Source organism: Oryzias latipes, chromosome 13, assembly GCF_002234675.1.
Source record: "Oryzias latipes chromosome 13, ASM223467v1".
NCBI classification, from domain to species: domain Eukaryota; kingdom Metazoa; phylum Chordata; class Actinopteri; order Beloniformes; family Adrianichthyidae; genus Oryzias; species Oryzias latipes.
In genome coordinates, this window is record NC_019871.2 from 15,067,508 (window position 1) to 15,089,396 (window position 21,889).

General features: G+C 39.2%; 1 protein-coding gene across 1 annotated transcript in view; it reads right to left on the reverse strand.

Moving 5' to 3' along the window:
• The window catches only part of LOC101165578 (Down syndrome cell adhesion molecule-like protein 1 homolog), a 102,516-nt gene extending 81,624 nt beyond the window's left edge, over positions 1-20,892 (reverse strand). Inside the window, exons 1-3 of the mRNA XM_020708264.2 lie at positions 20,269-20,892; positions 11,498-11,818; positions 5,526-5,672 (exon numbers count right to left, since the gene is read on the reverse strand). Of these exons, the coding sequence (XP_020563923.1) occupies positions 5,526-5,672; positions 11,498-11,818; positions 20,269-20,311 (511 nt within the window). The 5' untranslated portion in view covers positions 20,312-20,892. The remainder of the gene's footprint in view (positions 1-5,525; positions 5,673-11,497; positions 11,819-20,268) is intronic.
• Between the last annotated feature and the right edge of the window lie 997 nt (positions 20,893-21,889).

A 21,889-nucleotide genomic window follows, 5' to 3' on the forward strand; every position in this document is an offset into this window, starting at 1 on the left:
ATAACCCAACCTAACATGCATCACTGCCAGGTTTGTACACACACAAATACACACAGACCACAGCCCATAAACACACACATTAATAAGTAAACACCACCCATTTCCCTTTCACAGTTACACCCTGCTTGCCCTCTTTCTCCACTTTTTTCACGAGGTACAAACTGCTACCCTCCTAAGGACAAACACACATAGATGCTCAAATGTGTGTAACACTTAATGGTCAGATACTACAGGATATTACAAAAGGAGAGATGGGGGGCACTTTAAGATGCATCTTTAATAGTAGAATCCATAATGGTTGGACACAGGCTTTAGAGCTCTGGGCCTTCTTCTCCCTGGGGTGCTGGGGACAGCAGAAAAAAAACCTCAGCATACATGCATATACACCTCACTCTCTGTCCATCTCACCATCCACTCTTAAGTCTCCATGTACCTTATTCCATTATGCTTCAGCTATAGTATTTTGCTATCTGCATAATTTAGCATGCTGTGTTTTTGTGCTACTTTGTCTTTCCCTTTCTGCTTATTCTGCTTTTTCTGTTGTTCACTTTAAGGTCTGATGGAGTAAAGGGAGAAACCAAGGCATCGTCGCTTCCCTATCTCCTAATATGTACATTAGAAAGGAACAGGGGGGGAGGGAGTCAAGAGTGGATAGGTGAGGGCTCACCAAGACTTTAGGGCTTCTGCAGAGAGGCCACAAAATGGGGACAGAAGCTGCATCAGCTGTGGTGATGCTACACTTTACACAGAAGGGGGAGCCGGTAAGTGTGAAAGAGAAGGATTTTATCACTTCAAAATTCTGTGTTCACACTGTAGAGCTACACACCTATGTCCACATTGTACTTTGCCCACTGTCAATCTTTGACTTACAGACAACCTTATCAACATACATCACCCAAATTCTAGCATTTAGCTCATTTTGAAGAATCCCTGAAGAGCACAAGTAGGCTTATCAAAATCTGAAATGTTAATTCATCACCCATCCCATAATTTGAGCTTAACAGGATGTGTGGCTTTTCATGCTTTTCTTTAAAATTATTGGTGTTTTAAACTCTAAAAGTTTTAAAGTTTTTTTAAATAAATAAGAAACCTACTTCTAATGGCACAAATTATGATTAGGCCGGATTTAAATCGAAGAGCATAAATGTCACTGATTTTTTTTTAAAGAAATGCTTAAAAATATTAAAATTTCACCAGTTAATTTAACTAAATACATCTACAAAATGAAAAAATGAAAAAAGAAGATGCCATTTCATTCAACGAAAAGATGAACTTTATGTAAAACCTAAGTTGAAGCATTGACACCATACTGTGAGAAACTGCAGTGAAGTTTTGGTAGGTCATTTGAAAAACCTGCCATTTTATCTTAATTTATAAATGGGCCAACAAATGTGCATTAACACACCACAAAATGTTTGCCCTTTTATATGTGTAAAGATTTACTGCTGCAGAAAAGGGTACTTGTAGTCCCACAAAATTGGACTACTTATGTAAGAAATTAGATCAAACATAGCCACTATAACACTTCTGTCCACTTTGATCACATACTTTTACTGTTATGACCTGTTTTCATTATAAACATGAACCAGCTACAAAATAGTCTGATTAAATTATGATTTAATTTCTGTTGTGTCACCTTAGAAAATGACCATATTTGAGTTAAAGAGAACACTTTTGCTGTAATTTAAGTTAAATAAATGCAAAAAAATAATTTACAATAGAGTGAAGATGAAACACAAGGAAGTGGCTCAATTTTTAATCAGACTTAATTTGTGTACCTATTTATTTGCAAATGCTATTTAAGGTGCATTCAGCCAGTGCCAGTTTTTCAAATTGATTTGGTTAAAAAACTAACATTTTGATTAATATTTCTGCAGGAAACCTACCAGTAAAGTGATATTGAAATACACACAGAAAAATGTACAAACTGTGATAACATGAAGCTTTCCATCATACTGCTCTTTGCAAAACAGTAAATTGAAATTTGTAAGAAAAGCAAAAAGTACTGAAAAAAGGAGAAATAGAGAGAAGAATAAAAGGAATATAAGCAGTTATATCCTGTGTGTTTGTTTGTGCATATGAATGTAGTGGAGCTGAGCCATGCACTAATAAAACTCAGGCAACGATGCATCCTCACACCTTCCTCATTCTGCCTGCCAGATTGCAACCATTACCATGGTGACCAGATATAACTCAAACTGTTTTAAGCTCCAACTAGAGGAGGAGATGGATGCTAACAAAGTGACACACACGCATGTTCACGCACAGCAACCACACAGATGAAGTTCCTTCACCCACATATGTCAGCGTGTCCTCTTTCAGATACCTTACTGACAACCAAACAAAAGCTAATACTCTAACCGACAGCAACACCAGCAAACCATCAATTAAAAAGAGAGAAAACTAAATACAGAGGTACCATAAGAAGGTAAGGTTGAGTAAAAACCAGAACAGCCAGGCAACACTAAAAAAAAAACCTCTTTTGCTTTGATGTCTGCATGTCTGTCCTATCATCTCCCCCCACATCGCTCTGTGAAAAGGCCACAAAAGTAAACAGATTTGGCAGCAAAATAATGACACAACACTCAGGCAGGGTCTACTCACAGTGAGACCAGCTGTCAGCAAACACCCTCTTTTTCAAAACGCATTGAAACTCAGCTTTATTGACCAGCGCAGCTCTCTGCGGGACATGTGTCATTTTGTCAAACCATTATCACAGCATAACCTAGAAAATGTAAACCACTAGAGTCTCTCAAGAGACATCAAGAGGCTGAAAAATACTCCAGCCACTGTTACCTAGTGGATATTTTGTGAAAAGGTGTGTGTGTATGTGTGTGTTTAGGTGTATGTATGTATGCATGACTGAAACGTGACAATACATACATGAATGCATGTATGTATACAAATGCACAAACCCAGGTAGAGGTCTGGACATCCAGTATGTGCATATATGTGTGGATCCATATGATGTTGACACAGGGCACCAGTCTGTACCAGGGACGGAAAGACATAAGAGGCTTTGAGCCAAAGATGGACAGAAAGAAGAAGAGAAGCTCTGTGTTACTAGTAAAAGCTATTCATCAACTATGAAGAGAGAAAGCCTGGGGTAAAACAAAAGAAAGTGAACAAAAAAGCTTCCAAATCTTGTCCAGAATCGTCATCATTATTTTTTTAGGGAGAGCTTCTCCTTTGGCAACATTAAAAACTGAAATTGCTCAAATTTACCTACATAAACAGTTAGAATTTAGTTGTTTTTTACTTGTCTTTTAGCAAATCACAAATTTAGACAAACCTCCTACTCTCTGTGACATTTGCCTGCTCTTGCTTTTTTTAAGAATACCTTTTTGCCAAAAAATGTATTTAGTTATAAAATCACATTTAAATTTCAGCATTAACTTAATAAACACATTAAAATATTAGTATTTGTGCAGCTAAGTAGAGACCATTTTTGTTATTACAGACTTTCTTTCAGTTCTACGACTCAACAGTGTCTGATACTGATATGATAAAATAATTGTAAGCCTAATAAAAAACACATTGCATTACTTTTTCATGTGTCATTTGATTAAGAACACAACTGAAAGTATTAAAGCATTAAAAATATATACATTGTGCTAATATTTTTATGCTTTGCTTCGAACAGCAAACAAACAAATTAAGCCCCATTAACATCTTCATAAGTAGAAATGATCTTCAGAAAGATGTAGACTTTTCAAACAAAGTAGAAATGCAGGGATACCCTGATATCCTGCCTGAGTGCAATCATATGATCGGAATCTAATATTGTCCTTATGCCTAATTATTGAATACATTGTAATTTCAACAAAAAGATGTCACAAAATAGACAGTTAAGATACAAGAAAAAATGATTATGGAAATGTTTTAAATAGCGTTATAGTTTTTTTCCAAAAAGTTTCTATGTTAAAAACAAGCTACAGCTTATTTGATTAAATGCACAGATCCAAATAACCCCTGCCAATTTAGATGTGTGCGCTCGTCTTTAGGTGTGTTTACATATTTATACACTTTTGCTTGTTCGAATGTGCATGTTTCACCAAGAGATCGATAGCATACTCCCACAGAGCTCTTACTACACAGCCATGATACAGTGGCTTTAACAAACACCCAGACGGCTTCACACATACACACATGCACACACACACACACAGCTATGAGTCAAACAGACTTGCCCGGTCTCACCACTCTCACACTGAGGCATCCATGACAAGAGAGAAGGGAATCCAACAACAAGCTTTATCGATCCAGACTGGAAACCCCCCCAGGCCACACACACACACACACAAGAACACACACACAACATGCCGTTGTAATGGATCAATGAGCACTTCTATGTGAAGGACAGAGCCATACAAAGAGACGTGCAGAGAAGCACACCTTTACACACACTACCACACACTGTTGAGACATGAAGCGCATACTTCGTTTCAAAGAGCATGATAAGGGGCAGAGGGAGCAAAACGTATCATCTGACCTAAACAGTCTCGTCTGACATCCTGCAATTTACCATTGCTCCATGGAGCAGATGTCAACTGCAGCACACACGCCTGAAGACACGCACGCACACAGACACAAATGTCAGCGCATAGATACTGTGCCAAGCAGCAGGCTCAGTTTCAGACTGAAATGAACACACCTCATTTAAGCACTGACTAATTCGAACTGAGACCCAGATGAAGAAGATAGCAACTCCAAGACACGCCAGAGCCAAAAGGTGTGGCTGCTCTTTTTTTTGGTGCCTGTGGCGAGCAGCTAAACTGAATTATCACTCATCAAAATTAATACTAAAAATGCTTTTCACATAATCCCTTCTGTCCATTTTGCCCAGGTACGCAGACATAATTTATCTACCATTGTTGCATTTAATGCAAGCATTTACATTACTATGGTCGAAATACAAAACATTCCATCTGCAAATTTTTAGATTTTGAGTTTTTAGATTAAATGGTGAGAACAAAAATAACTCCACATTTGAAGGGAATCTATAACACAATCCGCCCTTTTATAAGACATAAAGATCCCAAGACCAAATCCTCCTATCAGCATTAACTGGAATATTTGACAAATATTTCTTGTTTCCTGAACAATGGACTTTTTTCAGATAGGAAATCTTATATTTTGGCCATCGTGTCAGTCAGACTAGAGCATTCTGTCAAACTGATGCAGATGCCAGTGAAATTGGTTTGCATTGACTCAGGACACACAATAGTAAACAAATAGTAAATCTTTATGACATGTAAATTGAGAAAGCATTGAGGCCTCTTGGTTTTTGGATTTAAAGTGATGTCAGATTTCCCTGCTTCTGTAATTAAACATCAAATGAAGAAACTAAAGCAGTGAAGTGTCTTCTAGGTGAACCTTAAAATTCCAGTTGTCCTGAAGAGCTGAATTCTATGATAACCTGATCTGTATAACTGTGAATCTCCCGACATATCAAATTGCCAACTTGTTAATGTTAATGTCTTGTTTTGTGCCGTAGATGTGTCACCAGTGACTGAATGTCCTACCGGGGACGATGGAAACAGTGTCTTTCTCCCAGGACACCACACTGACGTACTCCTGGACGGCGGAGGGGATGAGGCACTTGAACACGGCAACATTACCCCGCATGGAGCGCTGGTCGGCCACACGGACTGTGTAGGGCTCCCTAAACACTGGAGTGTAAAAAAAAAGGGCTGAGATTAGTCGAATAAGAAAGCACAGCTCTTGATGACCATTCCACAAGTTTCATTCCCACATTGGGGAAAAAGGAATTTAAAAATGTTTCTAATAAACAATCGACGAACTTTTTAATTAATAAGAAATAAGGCTTTTAATTATTATGAAATTTTAACTGGAGAATAATACAGACATTTGTTTTACTTTGTCTCATAACATCTATTTAGGCTAAGTCTGCTTCATCAATTCCTTTCATCCCCTGGTCTCCTATTATTAGCAAGTTATTTATTTTCTTTCAGCATCAAACATTTTTGAATTTTCTAAAGGCTCCTGCAAAATATCGAATACATGCTAGTCTCCAGGATACAAACACATATCCTGTGCTTAGGTTTTTCCCATGCAGCCACAAATTGTAGTTTACTTTGGCAGTAAATAGCATTTAAAAGGATGTGTGCACAAGTACATAACATTTAAAATGTTTTTTTTTCTCAATTTCTGCCTCCACAGGTATTTAGCATTTGATATTTGTCCCAGTGATTTTTACCCTACATGTTTAACTTCTAATAATTTCAGTGTCTCACTCTAAAGCCTGAAATTGTAATGTCACAGTTTGAGTGTAAGGGAGGATGACTAGGAACCACTGTAGGTTGAAGGGGATGCACAGTGATAAGCTGCTGGCCTTTTAAAAAACAATGCTTCAGATGCTATGAGACGGCGAGGAGTGGAACTGTCACATGCAGGCGCCAGGCACCATAAACACACCCTCTGCACATGGCATGCAGAACACTAGTCTGTGAATCTGTGCCAGTGTACAGAAAGGATGGTGGTGATTAAGACAAGCTTAATGATGAAAACAGTAGCCTGTGGCTAACCGAATTATCTCTCCAGTTAACTGTCACATTTAGATTATTGAGGAATGTGAAATGCTGAATCAAAGCATACATTTTCATTAAACAAATTAAGTGAAGTGAAAATAAATTAATTGATTATCTTAGTGAATTGAAGAGATGGGTGGTCCAAGGGCATGTCAGAGTGAGTGACTAAGACTACTTTCAAAATTGAACTGTGCAGGTTTATCCTGTTTTGGAGGGAAATCTTTTTCAATTGACAGTCTATTAAACAAGTCAACAAAATGAAACAAAGACTTAAAAAAAAATCAATTACAACAAACAGATGAGATTCCCAAACTTTACTGGTAGGTGATCCTGGTAACATAAAAACCAGGCTTCTTTTTAAAACATGAGGACAGTATTGGTTTAACAATGTTGAAAAATAAAAACAAATTCACACACACTCTACAGTAAAGGTGGCCCCACCCTCTTGTGAGCTTGCTCTTTCCCCCAGCTCTCCAGTGATATAATTAACGCCTAGCCTAAAGGCCGGTTTCCTTGGTCATTAATAATGCTTTATGCCATCCGCCACAGTGACTAGAACCCAGCAGAACCAAAGCTGATGTCCTTGTCCAATTGCAGGAGAGTCTTTCACCTCAAAGTTTAAAGTTTAATCTCTTAAGCCTTTTTCTCTCATTTTTACCTTTCCTTTCTACTGTTCTAGTTTGCTCATCCATATCAGAGGGGTTTTCATCGGCTATTTTGTGAAAGACAAAGTTCTTTTTTCCTGAAACAGGTGAACCTAACACACAAGGATGTGATGAGACCCAATACCACCTGACAAATGTGCTGTTGGTGTTGTCTGAGGCTTAATCTGTAAACAAATCAAAGCTTAAGCACACATTCATTCTAATCAGGTCTTCATTTTAATTCTTCATCTAAATAGTCCCAGCGTTTCATTGACACCATCTGTCTGCAGATCAATAGCCTGGATCGACAGAAAGGCCTCGGCTGTGGTGGCCAAGCCAATCTTTACAATCATTTATTTACTCTGTGACTGACCCTGTCAATAACAACGATCCCCAATGACCATTGAGCCTCTCATAGAGTGCTTTAAATCAGTTTGACAGCTTGTAAATATTTACTGCTCGGATGTCAGTCACACATTACACTCCATCAGAAGTTCAAAGCCAGTCAAGGTCACTTTAGGTCAACCCATCATCTTACCTTATCTGAAACTATTCTGAAACAAGTGTTAAGAAAGTCCTTGACAATTAACAGTAGTTTTAAATAAAATAAAGCTCAGGACAGACGATGATTCCTGCATACACCCAATGAAACCAGCCAAAAAAGAGGCAGCTGTTTTACCGACACCATCATTAATCACGATTCCCTTCCAGATATGGCGCAAACAGAGAAAATAAAAGCCTCACATATTCATTTTCTTAAGCCGTCTAACATGATGAAAATGCTAGCCCAACTGATTTGTGTGTAAATTGCCATCCCCCTCATTACACGTGCAGCAGGATTGTTATAATATTACTGATGCCTGACTATATGCAGCCTGGTTGCCTGGAAACGAGCTAAAACATGGGTCTGGGTAACTGGGCACACTGGGAGGGGAGTCTTGTATCACTGTCGCTTTAATAATTAACAATGGGGAAACCAAATACTGCATTTACTTATTCATAAAGCAAGTGACTAAAAACACTGAGAATGAGGGGGGATGAAGAAAAAGTGTAATGCAACACAGAAAAAAATGTAGGCAAGTAGGTTTCATTATAAAATTAATTTGAAAACAAAAGCAACAAAGTTGATTTAGTGACATACGGAATTACAATCAAACTGTTAACAAAAACCAGATGGAAAAAGAAGATCTGACTGTCGTTATATACAGTAATTTAATTGGGAAAACAGAAAGATGAGAGAGCAGATACGTCATTTGGTTTTAATTTAATTTGTTGTATTAGGAAGTGTTGGTGGACAAGGTTATTTTTTTATTTTTTTTAAACAGAAACTTTTTTCTGTTTAAAAAAACAGAAAAGAACAGAACAGAACAGAAAAGACAAACGGAAGAGAACTGTCAGAAATCTATGTGCTTCAGCACCACCACCACAGACTCCTGCTTTCATCTGTACCAAATTGATTTGTCCCAGAAAAGGAGTAACATGAGTATAAGGGGAAAAGCTACATAAGAATAAGGGGTTAGTTTTTAGTTTAACAAAACTGGTTGTTTTTCTTGAATTAGAATACACTGGCTTTGCCCTAGTTCTTAACAATAAAAATAAAAAAAAGTTTGAATTACTTATGGTGTTGTTTGTTGGTATCATACTGACAGATAAATAAAACAACACAAGTTAAAGCATTGTCTCCAGGAGTGAATTATTTTTCCTATGTTCTAAGACACTTTTTATGGGATAGGATCTAAAATATGAAAAACAAAAAACTTTCCTCTTACAAAATTAAACAGTTTTACAATCAAGCTTTAATTTATCGTGAATCGTTGTGTTTTTGTGCTTAGAGACCAATATCAATATTCATTTGCTTCTGTCAAAAAGATCTGCTGTTTTGAGGTGTAACTTGGTCAACTTCAGGATAAATTAATAGAATAAGTAAACATAAAGATATTTTGTTTTTCATTTTAATATAGACTTTTCATTCATTCTAAATCAGATAAAGAAAGCTGCTGATTTAAAAAGGGGATTATGAGGGAAAAACATGAAGCCTTAGTGAGGAGGCTGGGTAGACTTTTCAGTGGTGTCTATCTGGAAACTGTCAGCTGTCATTCCCCTACACCACCCTAGTTGCCACACCCTATCACTCACCCCTGTGTCGCCCATGGCAACCACAGACAAGTGCAGGAGGGATCTTCTGCATCAGGTTAAGGGTAATGAGGTGCGCTCACACACACAGGAGCCGTGAAGCAGTGGAGTTGTGATTGCTTCGGCATTTAATTGATTAATTGTTGTAATTATTTACAAGGGAAGGTCACTGCAACACCCGTGCTTGCTGAAAGGTCACTCTCATGCTGGAGGGACTGTCTGCCATATGGGTGTGTTTGTTTGAAGCAAAGAATCCAGCATCATCTTCCAGAATACTTTCCCCGCTGTGCATGAGTGAGATGTGGAACTGCTGACTGTTCATGTGGGCATGACAATCAATCAAAATGCCTGCCTTGCTTTTAGCATATCCTGAAAATCAACTTTTTTCATGAGTCTTTTCACATCTTTCCTTGTCTGCAGCTCCCTCACTTTTGCCAAACACCCTGACAAAGAGCTGGCAACCAAACATCGAGAGCCAGCTTGAGGAAAATGACTGTGTGTATGCGTCTGCCTAAATGTGTATACGTGTTTGCATGTGTGTGTAGTTAGGGGACTTTCCAGTCCATGGACAGATGGAGAGACTGGGAGACAGGAGGCTTGCTGGCATGAGATGCGCGCATGCTGTTGTGCGTGTTAGTATGAGAGTGCGCGGTGTCTGCGTGTTTTGAGAGAGTGCACGCACACAGTGTCGGCTTTGAACCCATGCGTTGAGTTTGTACGCCACCTCAGGTCGCGTGAACGTTTTGGGGATTTTTTGTGTGTGTCTGTGAATGTGATACAGGGTAGCAACACCTTATCACAGTATGTTATGTTAACAACCACTCTCCAGCTTTGACCTTGCCAGGAAGTGCGGACAGGTCACCAAACCAAACTGCTGTGCGCAGACTGTGTCTGTCTTCTAAAATGTTTTTAATCCACAGAGTCACAACATGGCTTTCCAAGACACTTCACTGTGAGATGCTGTGGCTGTGAGACACCAACATGACTACTGGAAAAAAATATTTAAAGGTAACTGAGCACCTAAGTATGTATTTCAATCATATAACCAGTTACTGTATTTTCTGCACAACAAAGCACACTTAAAGAGCCTATGCCATGCAAAAGAAAAAAAAATGTTTGAGCTTTTAAGTGAAAAAGAAACCCCAAAGTGGTATTTTGATCCATTCACGCATTGCTGAGTATTCCTCTAAAAACCTGTGCTCTGAGCACCAGCCCCTCCCAACCTACAAGCTGATGTAGACCAGTAAGAACAGCCCCATCCAGGAAGCGTCTGTGTCTTTTATATGCACAATATGCACATCTGCCTTTGCAAAAGTTCACGTGTTGCAAACAAGGTTGGGAGTTCCAGGTACTGTGAATAGGCCAACGTGGCTAACGTGGTGTAACATGTAGCGTGTCACAAACAAGTTCTAGAGTTACAGTGAACACAGGTAAAAAAGTTTAACTGACTGACAGACTCATCTCTGACTCTGACGGTCTCCTGTAAAAAACGACCAGTTTGCTTCTCGTGCCCACGACGCAGATTTGTTTTTTGTTTGTTTTTTTACTTCTACGTCCCTTTACGGCAGGGGTGTCATACTCATTTTCACTGAGGGCCACATCAGCAAAGTGGCTGTCCTCAAAGGGCCAGATATAACTTATACATGTAAATAACTGTAATGAAAAATAAATGTAACCACTCCTTAATGTTAAATAACTCATTATTTATTTATTCTAACTTTTTAAAGTGACAATTCCAGTTGCATAGAAAACATATGTTTGCTTGTTACTTTAGCATAAATCCTTTTAAACTTGATTCTGCCAGGTTAGGTTATATGGACAGTGTTTAAGTCCTAATGTATAGTTGATCAATCAGATATTTAAAGTCCAATTCCCCTTAGATATGAATAAATACACCAATTTCTATTTTATTTTAAGAAATTAAAAACTTTTATGCTCCCGCAGGCCACATAAAATGACATGAAGGGCCACATTTGGCCCCCGGGCCTCGAGTTTGACACATGTGCTTTAGGGGGTCCATGGAATAAGGCTAAAAGTTGGTTAATGCTTCTAATTACTTAATCTGAATAAACACAGATTACACGTAACATATTGGAAAAATTCATTCAATTGTAATCTGAAAAGTTTGCGGCTTGCTCAGCTTTTTTGAGATATAAATCAAAATCTCACCTGCTTTGATATGGATGCTGGGGCTTCGAATCTTTCCTGCTTGGTTCTCAGCAGTGCAGAAGTACTCGTTGTCGTGAATGATGCTGTTATAGGCTGAGGGTGAGAAAGGGTATAGCTGGAGGGTGCCATTGGCATGCACATGGCGGATATGGGGCACATCGTAAATGTCGTCTCCGGTGGCCAGATACCAGCGCAGGACGGCATGGGGGGCGCCGCCCGCAGGGCAGGGCAGGGACACCCCCACCGAGCTGGAGAAGGTCACCCGCTGCAGGGAGGCATTCACAAAGTACAGCCGCGTAGAGACAACATCCTCACTGTTGACTGTTGGCATGACAGAAAAGAAAAGAGGCACAGGGTCAAAGCCAGCTTTCATTAAGCAATTTATTTAAGAGTAAGAACATTTCTAAAGTTGTCCTGAGGTTTTTCTATTAAAAAAAAGGGGGGGGGGTCTTTGAAAAAAATAGTGTAAACATGGAGGCTCCTTATTTTCTGTTGACAAATAGTGTGTCTAAAAAGTAATTCTTATGTTCAAAAACAGTTCAAAATAAACTCAACAACTACCGTAACAATGACAAGCTGTCTGTTATTCATTCATCAAGCCACAGTGTTGTTGAAAGGCCCTCCACAGGTCATATTTTGACTAAAAAGTGATTATTAAGTAATCAACTGTCTGTCCACCACACTTGTGAGTTGTTGTTGTTTTTTTTTTAAACCTACTTTGGCTTCCCAGTTTGATGCAGTGCTAAAGCAGATTTTTTCACTCAACTTGTTTTAAGTCAAGAAAATATTAAGTTTCATTTCAATTTCAACTTATCAAAACGTTATCCCAAGATCATCCAGAAAAACAGAGAATAAACTACAATACTTAAAGGGTTTAATCCTGTTTGTTTCAAACACTAGGCTGTTGTAATTCCAATTAGCCCAGATCATTCCAATAAGTCAAATTTGTTTCAACTATATTTTAATATTGAACTACATTAATGAGAAACAAAGAACAATAAAGAATCTTCTGTGTAATGTTCTGTACTAAGTACTTTGCAAAGTATATTTTTCTACAAAATGAAAAAAATGTTAATGTATTTTTCTGTTTTGACTTTGATGTTAACATATTTGGTGCAATTATAGGCAGACTGCTGTTCATTTAAAGTATCAGCACAGGGTCTAAGAAAACTTCCACCCATCTGTATCCAAAACACAAAGTAAATGTGCTGCCACTCAGCTTAGCTCAACAACTTCCCACCTATCTGCCAAGCAGCTGTGATTCATATCATCCCATATGCATTATACTAATATCACTAATCTAATAGAATGTATCCAGTAAGCCCTTTGGATGCCTTCAAGTCTGTAGAGGAGAAACTATGAGCATTATAGCTCATCTTTTCTGCTAATATACCACATTGTGAAGTTAAAAAAGCATATTTAAAAAAAATCCTGGCTGTGGACCACAAAGGGGGACCGGTCGATAAGTTATAAAAACAAAAACAAAAATCCCACATCTGCCGTCAAAGTCCAATGAAGAAGAATGATCTTGAAAAAGATGTTGCCATGGTAAAGATGAAGACATTTTACTGCACATGCCATCATGAGAGGAACCGGACCAAATAACCTCTGAAAACAAAACGTCGTTGTCCACATTAGAGTGGAGTATTGAGCCATCCTTTAACAGCTGTATGTTTTGTGTGTGTTTGCTTGGACAAGCGTGCAGGGGGGGGGGGGGGGGGGGGGGGGGCGGGGGGGGGCGAGCAGTGTAAGGAATTGCTGAGCTCAGCTTGGCCGGAAGCCAGAAGAAGATGCAGTTCCTTGAGCCAGACAATTTTCTTTTCAGACAATAATATGTAATTAATCCCTTTTTTTCCAAGTTTGTGTCAACAATGCATGGATCAGCCATGTGTATGTAATTTGTTGCATTAAACAAGGAAATCTGTCAATGAAAAATGAAAGACTCAATTAATTGGGATTTCATCCTGAATTTTTTATAGAGTCTAAACATCATTTTGTGTTGAACACCAGCAGCCACATAATGAAAACGTTTTCTATTATGGTATTTAGAAAAAGTTTGGATAAATCAATTATTTAAAGTTGTATTTTTAGGTTTATTTTACTCACTGGGATCCCTAGCTATGATAACAAAATGCATCACTGGGGATACATTTTATAAACAAAGAGCTGCAAATTAAAATGAAGGGAGAAAAGACAAGTCAAAATCTGGCATACCGTTATTTTTGCCCCCCCTCCCCTTTACTGTCTGACCCTGATCCATCTAATTTGATCCTATTTGTATCACATAGCTTTATACTGATTTTCCTCCACTTTTGTTTTCTCCAGCCACATTATAAGCAATCATTCCTACATGATAGAAATGTGTTAAATGCAGTGACTAAAGTCCACATGATCAACTTTTAGATCTCACACTTAGTTGATACACTTTGTAAACACGCTGCTGTAGGAGGCTGGCGTCTGACTTCCCTGGTCTTTATGCATGTGTGGGTGTGGAGCTGAATGAGACATCAAGGATTCCGGCAGGAGTAAAAATATTGCAGACAGGACATGGGTGGCTGGTTGAGAAGAGGGTAATGTGTGTGTGTGTGTGGGGGGGGGGGTCCTCAGGTGTAAAGGTGTTTGAATTCAGCTGAAGAGGTAAGTGTAAATGTTTAGACGTCCAAAAGTGCTTAGAAAAAGAGGGAGGAGGTTGATGCTGAAGAGTTGGCCTTGTTTTTAAAGTCAAAATAAGCAGCCGACAACAGGGAGGTGAGCAGCAAAAAAGAAAATAAAAGAGTACAGGCTGTGAAAGCAACGGCAAGGTATAGATGTCAAGGGGGTAGAAACATAATGCTGAAGCAGGTGTTCTACTCAAAAATATGAATTTAGGTCAACTTGAGACCTACCCACTATTTGATTTTATGTCACTCCCTCTCAAAGGCTGTGAGGCTGTCTGATTTCAGCACCATGGAGAGCATCACAACACACAGAAAGTAAGGAACTGGAAAAGCTACCAAATTGTTAAAACAGCAATGTATGCATTGGGATGCATATCAGTGACCAAAATAAATAATTACAGACGTGTTATTCGTGTTATTCCCATTTTAAGAATCTTCATGTGAAAAAATAAATAAATTAAATTATTAAGTCCCTGGTCTTGCTAGAATAAAGATTAAGTGAAAATAGGTCTTTTTATAAAATAAGGTGTGAAAAAAAGTGTTCAGTCAAGAACAAACATCAGAGCTAATCAATTTGAAAATCATTTAGTGACAAAAAATATTAGGAAATGTTTGTCATTTGTCAGTTATGGCACAAGAGGTACCCTCAAGGTCAGAGCAGTCAGAAAACCCATACTGTCGAGATGCTAAAGGCCTCTACTTGTATCTCAATTCCCTTAAGACTTTAGTGTGAGCCTTATATGACGGTTCCTCAGATGAAAACTCTCTTAAAGTTCTTACAACTAAAACCGACACAAGAATAAACAAACCCAACATGTCATTTTCCATGAAATTAACAATGATGATGATATAGTGTCCAAATTCCCAAAAAATTAATAGTTTGAGACTGGCTGCTCACTGTGTCGTGCAACAGAAATTCAGGTCACTGGAATTACACACATAAACACGCATTGACACAAAGACAGTGACCAAATGCAGTGAAGCACTCTCTTGCTCTACCATGCACTAATTACAGACTCCTGTAGGACAGGCTGTTTTGATCATATCGACTTACTTCTGACATTGATCAATTTAAAGCTGAAAACATGAAACTAATGTAAACCTGTAAGGTAATCACAAAACGCTTATCAAGTGCAATCAGCAAAAAATCTGTTGTTAATGTTGACGTTGTTTTTCTGCAGGATTGCCTTTATTTTGTAATTATTAAAAAAATGATCTGGGCAGATAGGAGAGGATAGATATATGTTGGATTTCAAAGGACAAACTATCGTAAATAATAACTCTTAAACAACACAGTACTTAAAGAATGACTGGAACTGCCCACAGACATTATTTGGTTAAATACCGAAAAACAAATGTATAGCTTCATTTGTAAAGGTGGAAAACAAAAATCTGTATTTCTTTTTATTTGTGCAACATCTAACCTCTGGTTCAACCAGAGCCCTTTTATTGTCCTAGCTCTCCTTTTCTTCCTTTCTGCAGCAAGAAACAAGGAGAAAATGCATTTGTGGGCTCCAGAATTTGTCCTAAATACATTCATGAACTGTATTTTGATTCCCTTCTTCAAGGCTAGATGCACTGATTACAATGAAGGTCAAAGTGATTTAGAAACATATTTCCACAGGGTAAAGTTTTTTTTTTCCCTTTTTTCTCAACCTTTACTTTATTTTTTTGTTTCCTTCCAGTTTGTTTTTTAAGGTAAACCTTTCTCCAAGTAAATTTGCAAATGTTCCCTGTTTTTAGATGTGAGAATGGTGCATGGATATGGATGGTGGGGAAACAAGGATGTTGCCTATATGCTGAACCACTATGCATAATGCAGCTTCTTATCTCCTCTAGATCCATTCACATTGACAGACACATATGCACACAGAGATTCACTGATTCATGATAATGCAAGCAAATTGATTTATCCTTCACAATAAATTTGCTTAAAAATGACACAATTCTAAAGGTAAAATATATAATCAACAGAAAGAGATGATCATGTATCCTTCCACATGTCTAGATTGGGTTATGCGATGGGACTCTGTTTCTGGTTGTTAAAAATGATGACCTATTAGATGATTATTCCATAAATTAAAATATATACACGTGGGACGTTATATGACTTAAATGAAATAAATAAGTAAAACAACTCAAATATGCAGCTTGTTCAGTGTCAGTAACTTATCAGGCAGCCATTTCAGCTTTTGAAAATCCACATCTCCCACTTCAAAAGGCTGATCTCTGCTGTTGAAGTGAGCGCCAGAATTGTGGTTTTTCTCTCGCTCGCTCTGAGACGGAGCCATAAATGGTTTGACACTGAGCAGGACAGAGGGAGAGAAAAAGAAGGACAAGTGACAGTGGAGAGCAATTTATTTGCTCTTGTTTGCTCCATTTTTGTCATTTAAGACCCAGGTCTTAAGCTGGCTGCGCATGCGGAAAGGACAGCGCACGCACCTTTCCAGCAGACCACACTGTTGCGTGTTGGACCTGTTGAGGGCTCTCAAGTTCCCTGTCTTTGTAGCAACTGTAACAACGTGGCGCCAGGTTACAAATGATCTAAAAATGACATATGAGCCAACAGGGAACTGGCCTGCAGGAGGATCTCCCTCTAACCAAGTACTTCATGGAGCATTCCAGTTCACTTAATGGAAAAAAAGGAAAAATGTCCTCTCCAACTGAGTGAGACTTTTATTTTTCTTTGTGATTAAACGCGTGGTGCCTTCACTTCCCCATCACAAGAACTTAAGTCATCACTTCACACTAACTGGCCAACTAAGTTAACGTGTTTCAAAACAAACAAAATGTTCACACAGAATGTGAGACAGAATGACTTGTTCGTGGACGTGTCTGCTGTGCCGCCCATGGCTACAAACGCGTGCAGCATGAATACAGGCTTCTCTCACTAAACCGTGAAGGAATTGAAAAAACTTCTCTTGAGAATGACAAGTTGCAGGAATTGCACCTTGATTGAAGTGTTGGAACGTTTATGGTTAAATTTGGGGAAATGCGCATCGTGACGAGACATTTGATATATTTCGTAGAAAATGAACCTCTCGCATTTCCATGTACTCACACGATTTTGGGGTGAAATAAAAGCAATTTTTAAAGCAAAACAAGAAGAAAGTACACTCCTGTAATGTGGCTGCTGCACATCTGCAACAGCTACAAAGGTGTTTCCTATTTTCATCATCCACTTGTGTCCGTTTTCCAAACCCCAGTAAACATCCGATAGCCTGCTTTGTGAGTGTCTCCAAAAAGAACCACCAGTCTGACTCATTCTTAGTCACTGGGCTCCCCCTCCAAGCCCCTCTCTGGTCTGAAAATATGTCGTTTCCAAAATTACCGCAGCCTTCTATGCGCAGATCAGACACTGGAGGTCACTTTCAGAATCGTGCAATTTTATTGAACAGGGAGGAAAAAACAAAACAAAACTTTTCTTATCTAAATTTTTGCCAAAATATATTTAAAAGTCAGTAATGTGGGAAATTATGTTATGCTTCAACTGACAAGGTTTAAAAGATGCCAGACTTTTGGGAATAAAACTAAAGACTGCTGTTGAAAAATAATATAAAGAAAATAAAGTAAGACATTGTTAATGTTGTGTTTTGAAGCACATGAGGAGTTTGATGGCAAGTTAAAGCCCATCTCTTGCAGTGGCGATGTCGGCCGAAACTGGTTGGAACCGGAATCCCATTAATTGATTAAATAATTATAAAAAAAGAGCTCTTCCTCCATCTCAACACCACATGGTGTTTTCTTTGAAATCTGCACAAATGCCTAAAAATCCCTAAAATGGCAGTCTAAGAGACGCGCTCACTTCCCTAAATGATCTAAAATTACATTAAATGCTCGAATCATTTAGGTCTTTTTTCTGTTTTCCGGGCCTTGTTCTGGCCTGTCAGGCCTGGAAAAAAAAGATTCCCACACAGCCCTCCACTGAGTTAATCTCCATTTTATTTTCCTAAAATGACAGACAGCCTCCCAAATCATGACAAAGAGGAATGAGTGTGCCCCCCTTCACACGCACACACCTCCCCAGCAGGATTCCATCCATCCAGCCAACCCCCACCCCAACTACACACACGCACACAGACACACACACACACACACACACAGAACCCTCCCTCTCTGCATTAATGGGTGCAGGTGTGCTGAAATGCAGCCAAATTCAAGCAACGAACGGCCAGCAATGACCTCATGAATATTTAATTGATGGCATAACAAACGCAAATAAAAAAATAAACTTAAATAATAGGGGGGTATCTTTCTCTCTGATAATAAGCAGAAAACTGTGCGTCGTTCTATATGGGAGGTGCAGCCGAGCAAAGAAAATACGCAGTACTGATGCATATGCATGTATGATAATAGATCTTTCCATCTCCCTCAAAATTCACATATTAAAAAAACAAAAATCCCTAAGACACAGCAAACAACTGAAACCTTTCGATGCAGTTAATTCGTGCGAAATGAGGAGGACGCATTTGAAAGCAACGGAAAATAGAAGTTTGTTTTCCACTGCGTTATCTACATCTCTCCCATCTCAAGCACTCTTTCCGCTCCAGTGGCTGTTTGTAGCATCCCCCCCCCTTTCTCACTCACTCACACACACACACACACACATACATATTAACGCCCCCCCCCCCCCCCATCCGCCACAAGGACACGCACACACATGCACACACACTCACACACAAGACAGATCTCGTTCATTCACGAGAAGGGGCGATGTACAGTGCGTATAATTGAAATAGACCCTGTAATCCAATTACATACAACAAAAACAACACAGACGTCCCAGCCGCAGCTGCAGCCTGGCAGAGGGCACTGCCAAGGCCAATGATGGCGACTAACATCCAGCAGCCACACTAACCCATAAAGGAGAGCCTTAAACTACCATAGACAACTGAAAAATGTTGCTTGCCATTTAATCTTCCACTTTAAACCTCTCCACAACATGTATTTAATAGAATAAATAAAACAAAGTCCTACTCGTTTAACGAACTCACTAATCCCTTGCAAAGTGACAGAAAAGCGTATACGTGTTAAAGGCAAATGAGTCATTATCTTGCATCTGCAGTATTGAGAGCAAAGCCAATCAGTAGAATCTGGTGGCGGAGAAAATGGTGGATGAATAATTAGAGCCGGGGTGATAAGAACTCCGTCTGCACACAAGCACTCCTGTATTTATCTGAAACAATATTGGATCCAAAGCATCCCTTTTTACATTTGAAATATTATATTGTGCTTAAGCATCAGTTTACACCTCTCAAATAAAATGAACTGACCTATGTTGCAGTATTGTGCCATCCATTCCATGCACACTCAAGCGCATCGTGATATGCATTCATTTAAACAAGAACGTAAGAAAAAAGAAAAAACTGAATGTTTTTTGGTTTATCTATAACAAGACGCCTCTTCCTCTCCCTCCCCCTCGCACACACTAGCGAGCACGGACGCACAAACACACACTTTTATCTTTGTGGTGCAACAGGACAGAAAAGAAAGTCTGAAAATCCTTCAAACTTTTCCTTCTTTTTCAGGACCCTATAACGAGTAAGCAGTCCACAGATGTGGCCAGCAGCGATCTATCCGCTGCCCCTCCATCTGTGCGCACCGCCTGGAGATCCTTATCAGCCTCATCTCCTATTCAACAGCCTCCATATTCATGACACCTCCACATATTCAACATGCAAAAGGAAAATGCAGATGCGATTTTCATCGCCGCAAAATGCAATTTTATGCCCACTTCAAACCTCTTTGAGATTGTCGTTGTGGTCAGCCCTCTAACACGATGGTTGATTAAATGCGCACGATAAACCTGTGCTTTTAATTGTTCTGATCTGATCAGATTATCACTGAGGGGTTGGAGGGGTAAGATAAACCTGGGCGCTCGCGCTGGGAGAAAAAGGTGGGAAAGTATCTCATCAAAACCTTTAAAAAGTTAAAAAAGAAAAAGATCTGCGGTTTAATTTGGCAGCCCTGCGTCTCCCTTTTCACTTTGGTTTTTTTGGCGCCACAAAAATCATCACCCAGACGTGTTAATCAACATGCGCTGCTAACTTCAGTACTGCGAGGGAACGAAGACAAGCAAGCATGCAATTCTTAAAACACTCAAATAAAACCTACCTTCTTGCACAGAATACAGCAGAAGTAAAGTTACAAGCCACATGCCATTAAAAGCTGTAATATTTCATAGGAATGTTGTGCAGTCCCCAACTTGCACGGCGCAGCGGTCGGCCAAGCGAGGTCCGTGCTGGACTGGTTCTGCTCTTTCTCCCTGGGGGTGTCTCCAGCCCTGGTCCCGCACTCTCCAGCTCCCAGAAACGAGCAGCCGCGAAAGAACCGCCTTGGTTGCCTGTTCTCTCCTCTCCTCCCCTCACCGGGACAGACTGCTGTCGCCCCACCCCCGGTCTCCTAATGATGCGCCTAAGTGGAGAGATGAGCTCTACGTACTAATTAGAATAAAAAATCCAAATGATCTGTTTTACGCACACAACGCTCGCGATATTATCCAAGTTCCAAGTCCAAGGGCAAATTCTTTTTCTCATTATTTTTCTGAAGGTGCAAAAAGAAGATGCTTGCGCTGGGATATTCAGCATTCAAACAACTTAAAAATGTTTTTTAGACTCTTTACAGCAGCGCGTAAAGAGAGAATTGAACTTCCACAAGTACGTATGAGTGTGGCAGCGGAGAAAGGAAATCAGGTGAGCATTTGGAGTAAAAGGTGCGACGCATCGCTAGTGCGCATGGAAACTGCAGACTCCGTTTCATTCAAGAGGAAAGTGATGCGTTCTGCGCTACACCCGCGTCTGGCTCCAAAAAGTGCGCGCGCTCTGGTTACGTCTACCTCCAAAAGACTAGAGTATTGGTATAAAAGTAGACTATGTCACAGTGATCTTGTGAGTACAACAATCTGTGTCTGAAACATGAAACATACTGATGTCATTGAACAAGCTCCTTCTTCTTTGACTTATTTCAAAAGTTTAAAAACAAAAGTTGTAATAATAAAATTAATACAAACACAAACAAAAAGTTTGTTGATTTTGTCTAAAGACATTTAAACTTGAAAAGTTTTTCAGTCAAAAAATGTCCTAAAAAGTCAGTTTCAATATTGTTCCAATGGCCATTTACATTTTTAATGTAAATGGCATTTTTCTCATGATGGAGAACACATATGAAGAAAATTAAGCTTAAAATTAGATTTTTGCCAATGGAAAAATCTTTTAGCTGTGATATAGGTGCAATCTGTGGGTCATAAGCCCCCTGCTCCCCCTCGATTACGTTGCATCCACATCCGACTAGATCTATGAACGTCATAGTTTTCCTCGTCTGAGTTGGCTCAAAATTATACTCCAATATTACTCTGCATTTTTGATGCACCCGTAATGTTAGTTGTGAGTGTGAGGGTCTGTATGTTACAGGAGAGAGTGTAAACAGAATGATGTTGGGAAGCAGGGCCGGGCTTACTTTGTGCCAACAGTCCTGCACACAACTCAGAGGCAGATTTCTAATGAATTCCTGCTGCTTGGCAGAAACTAGGAAATTACACTTAAGAAACCATAATAAAAAGTAAAAGACCCCTGAAAATGCTTTTAAAATAGATTTAAAACCTTTCTGCTGTCTGTGACAATAATCACACATAAAGAACAGAAAGCCAGAACAAAATAAACCAGATCTGCAGAGTGAGCACCAAGACCACCATATCACTGCTGTGACAGCTTGAGACAATGGGACATAAAATCAAACT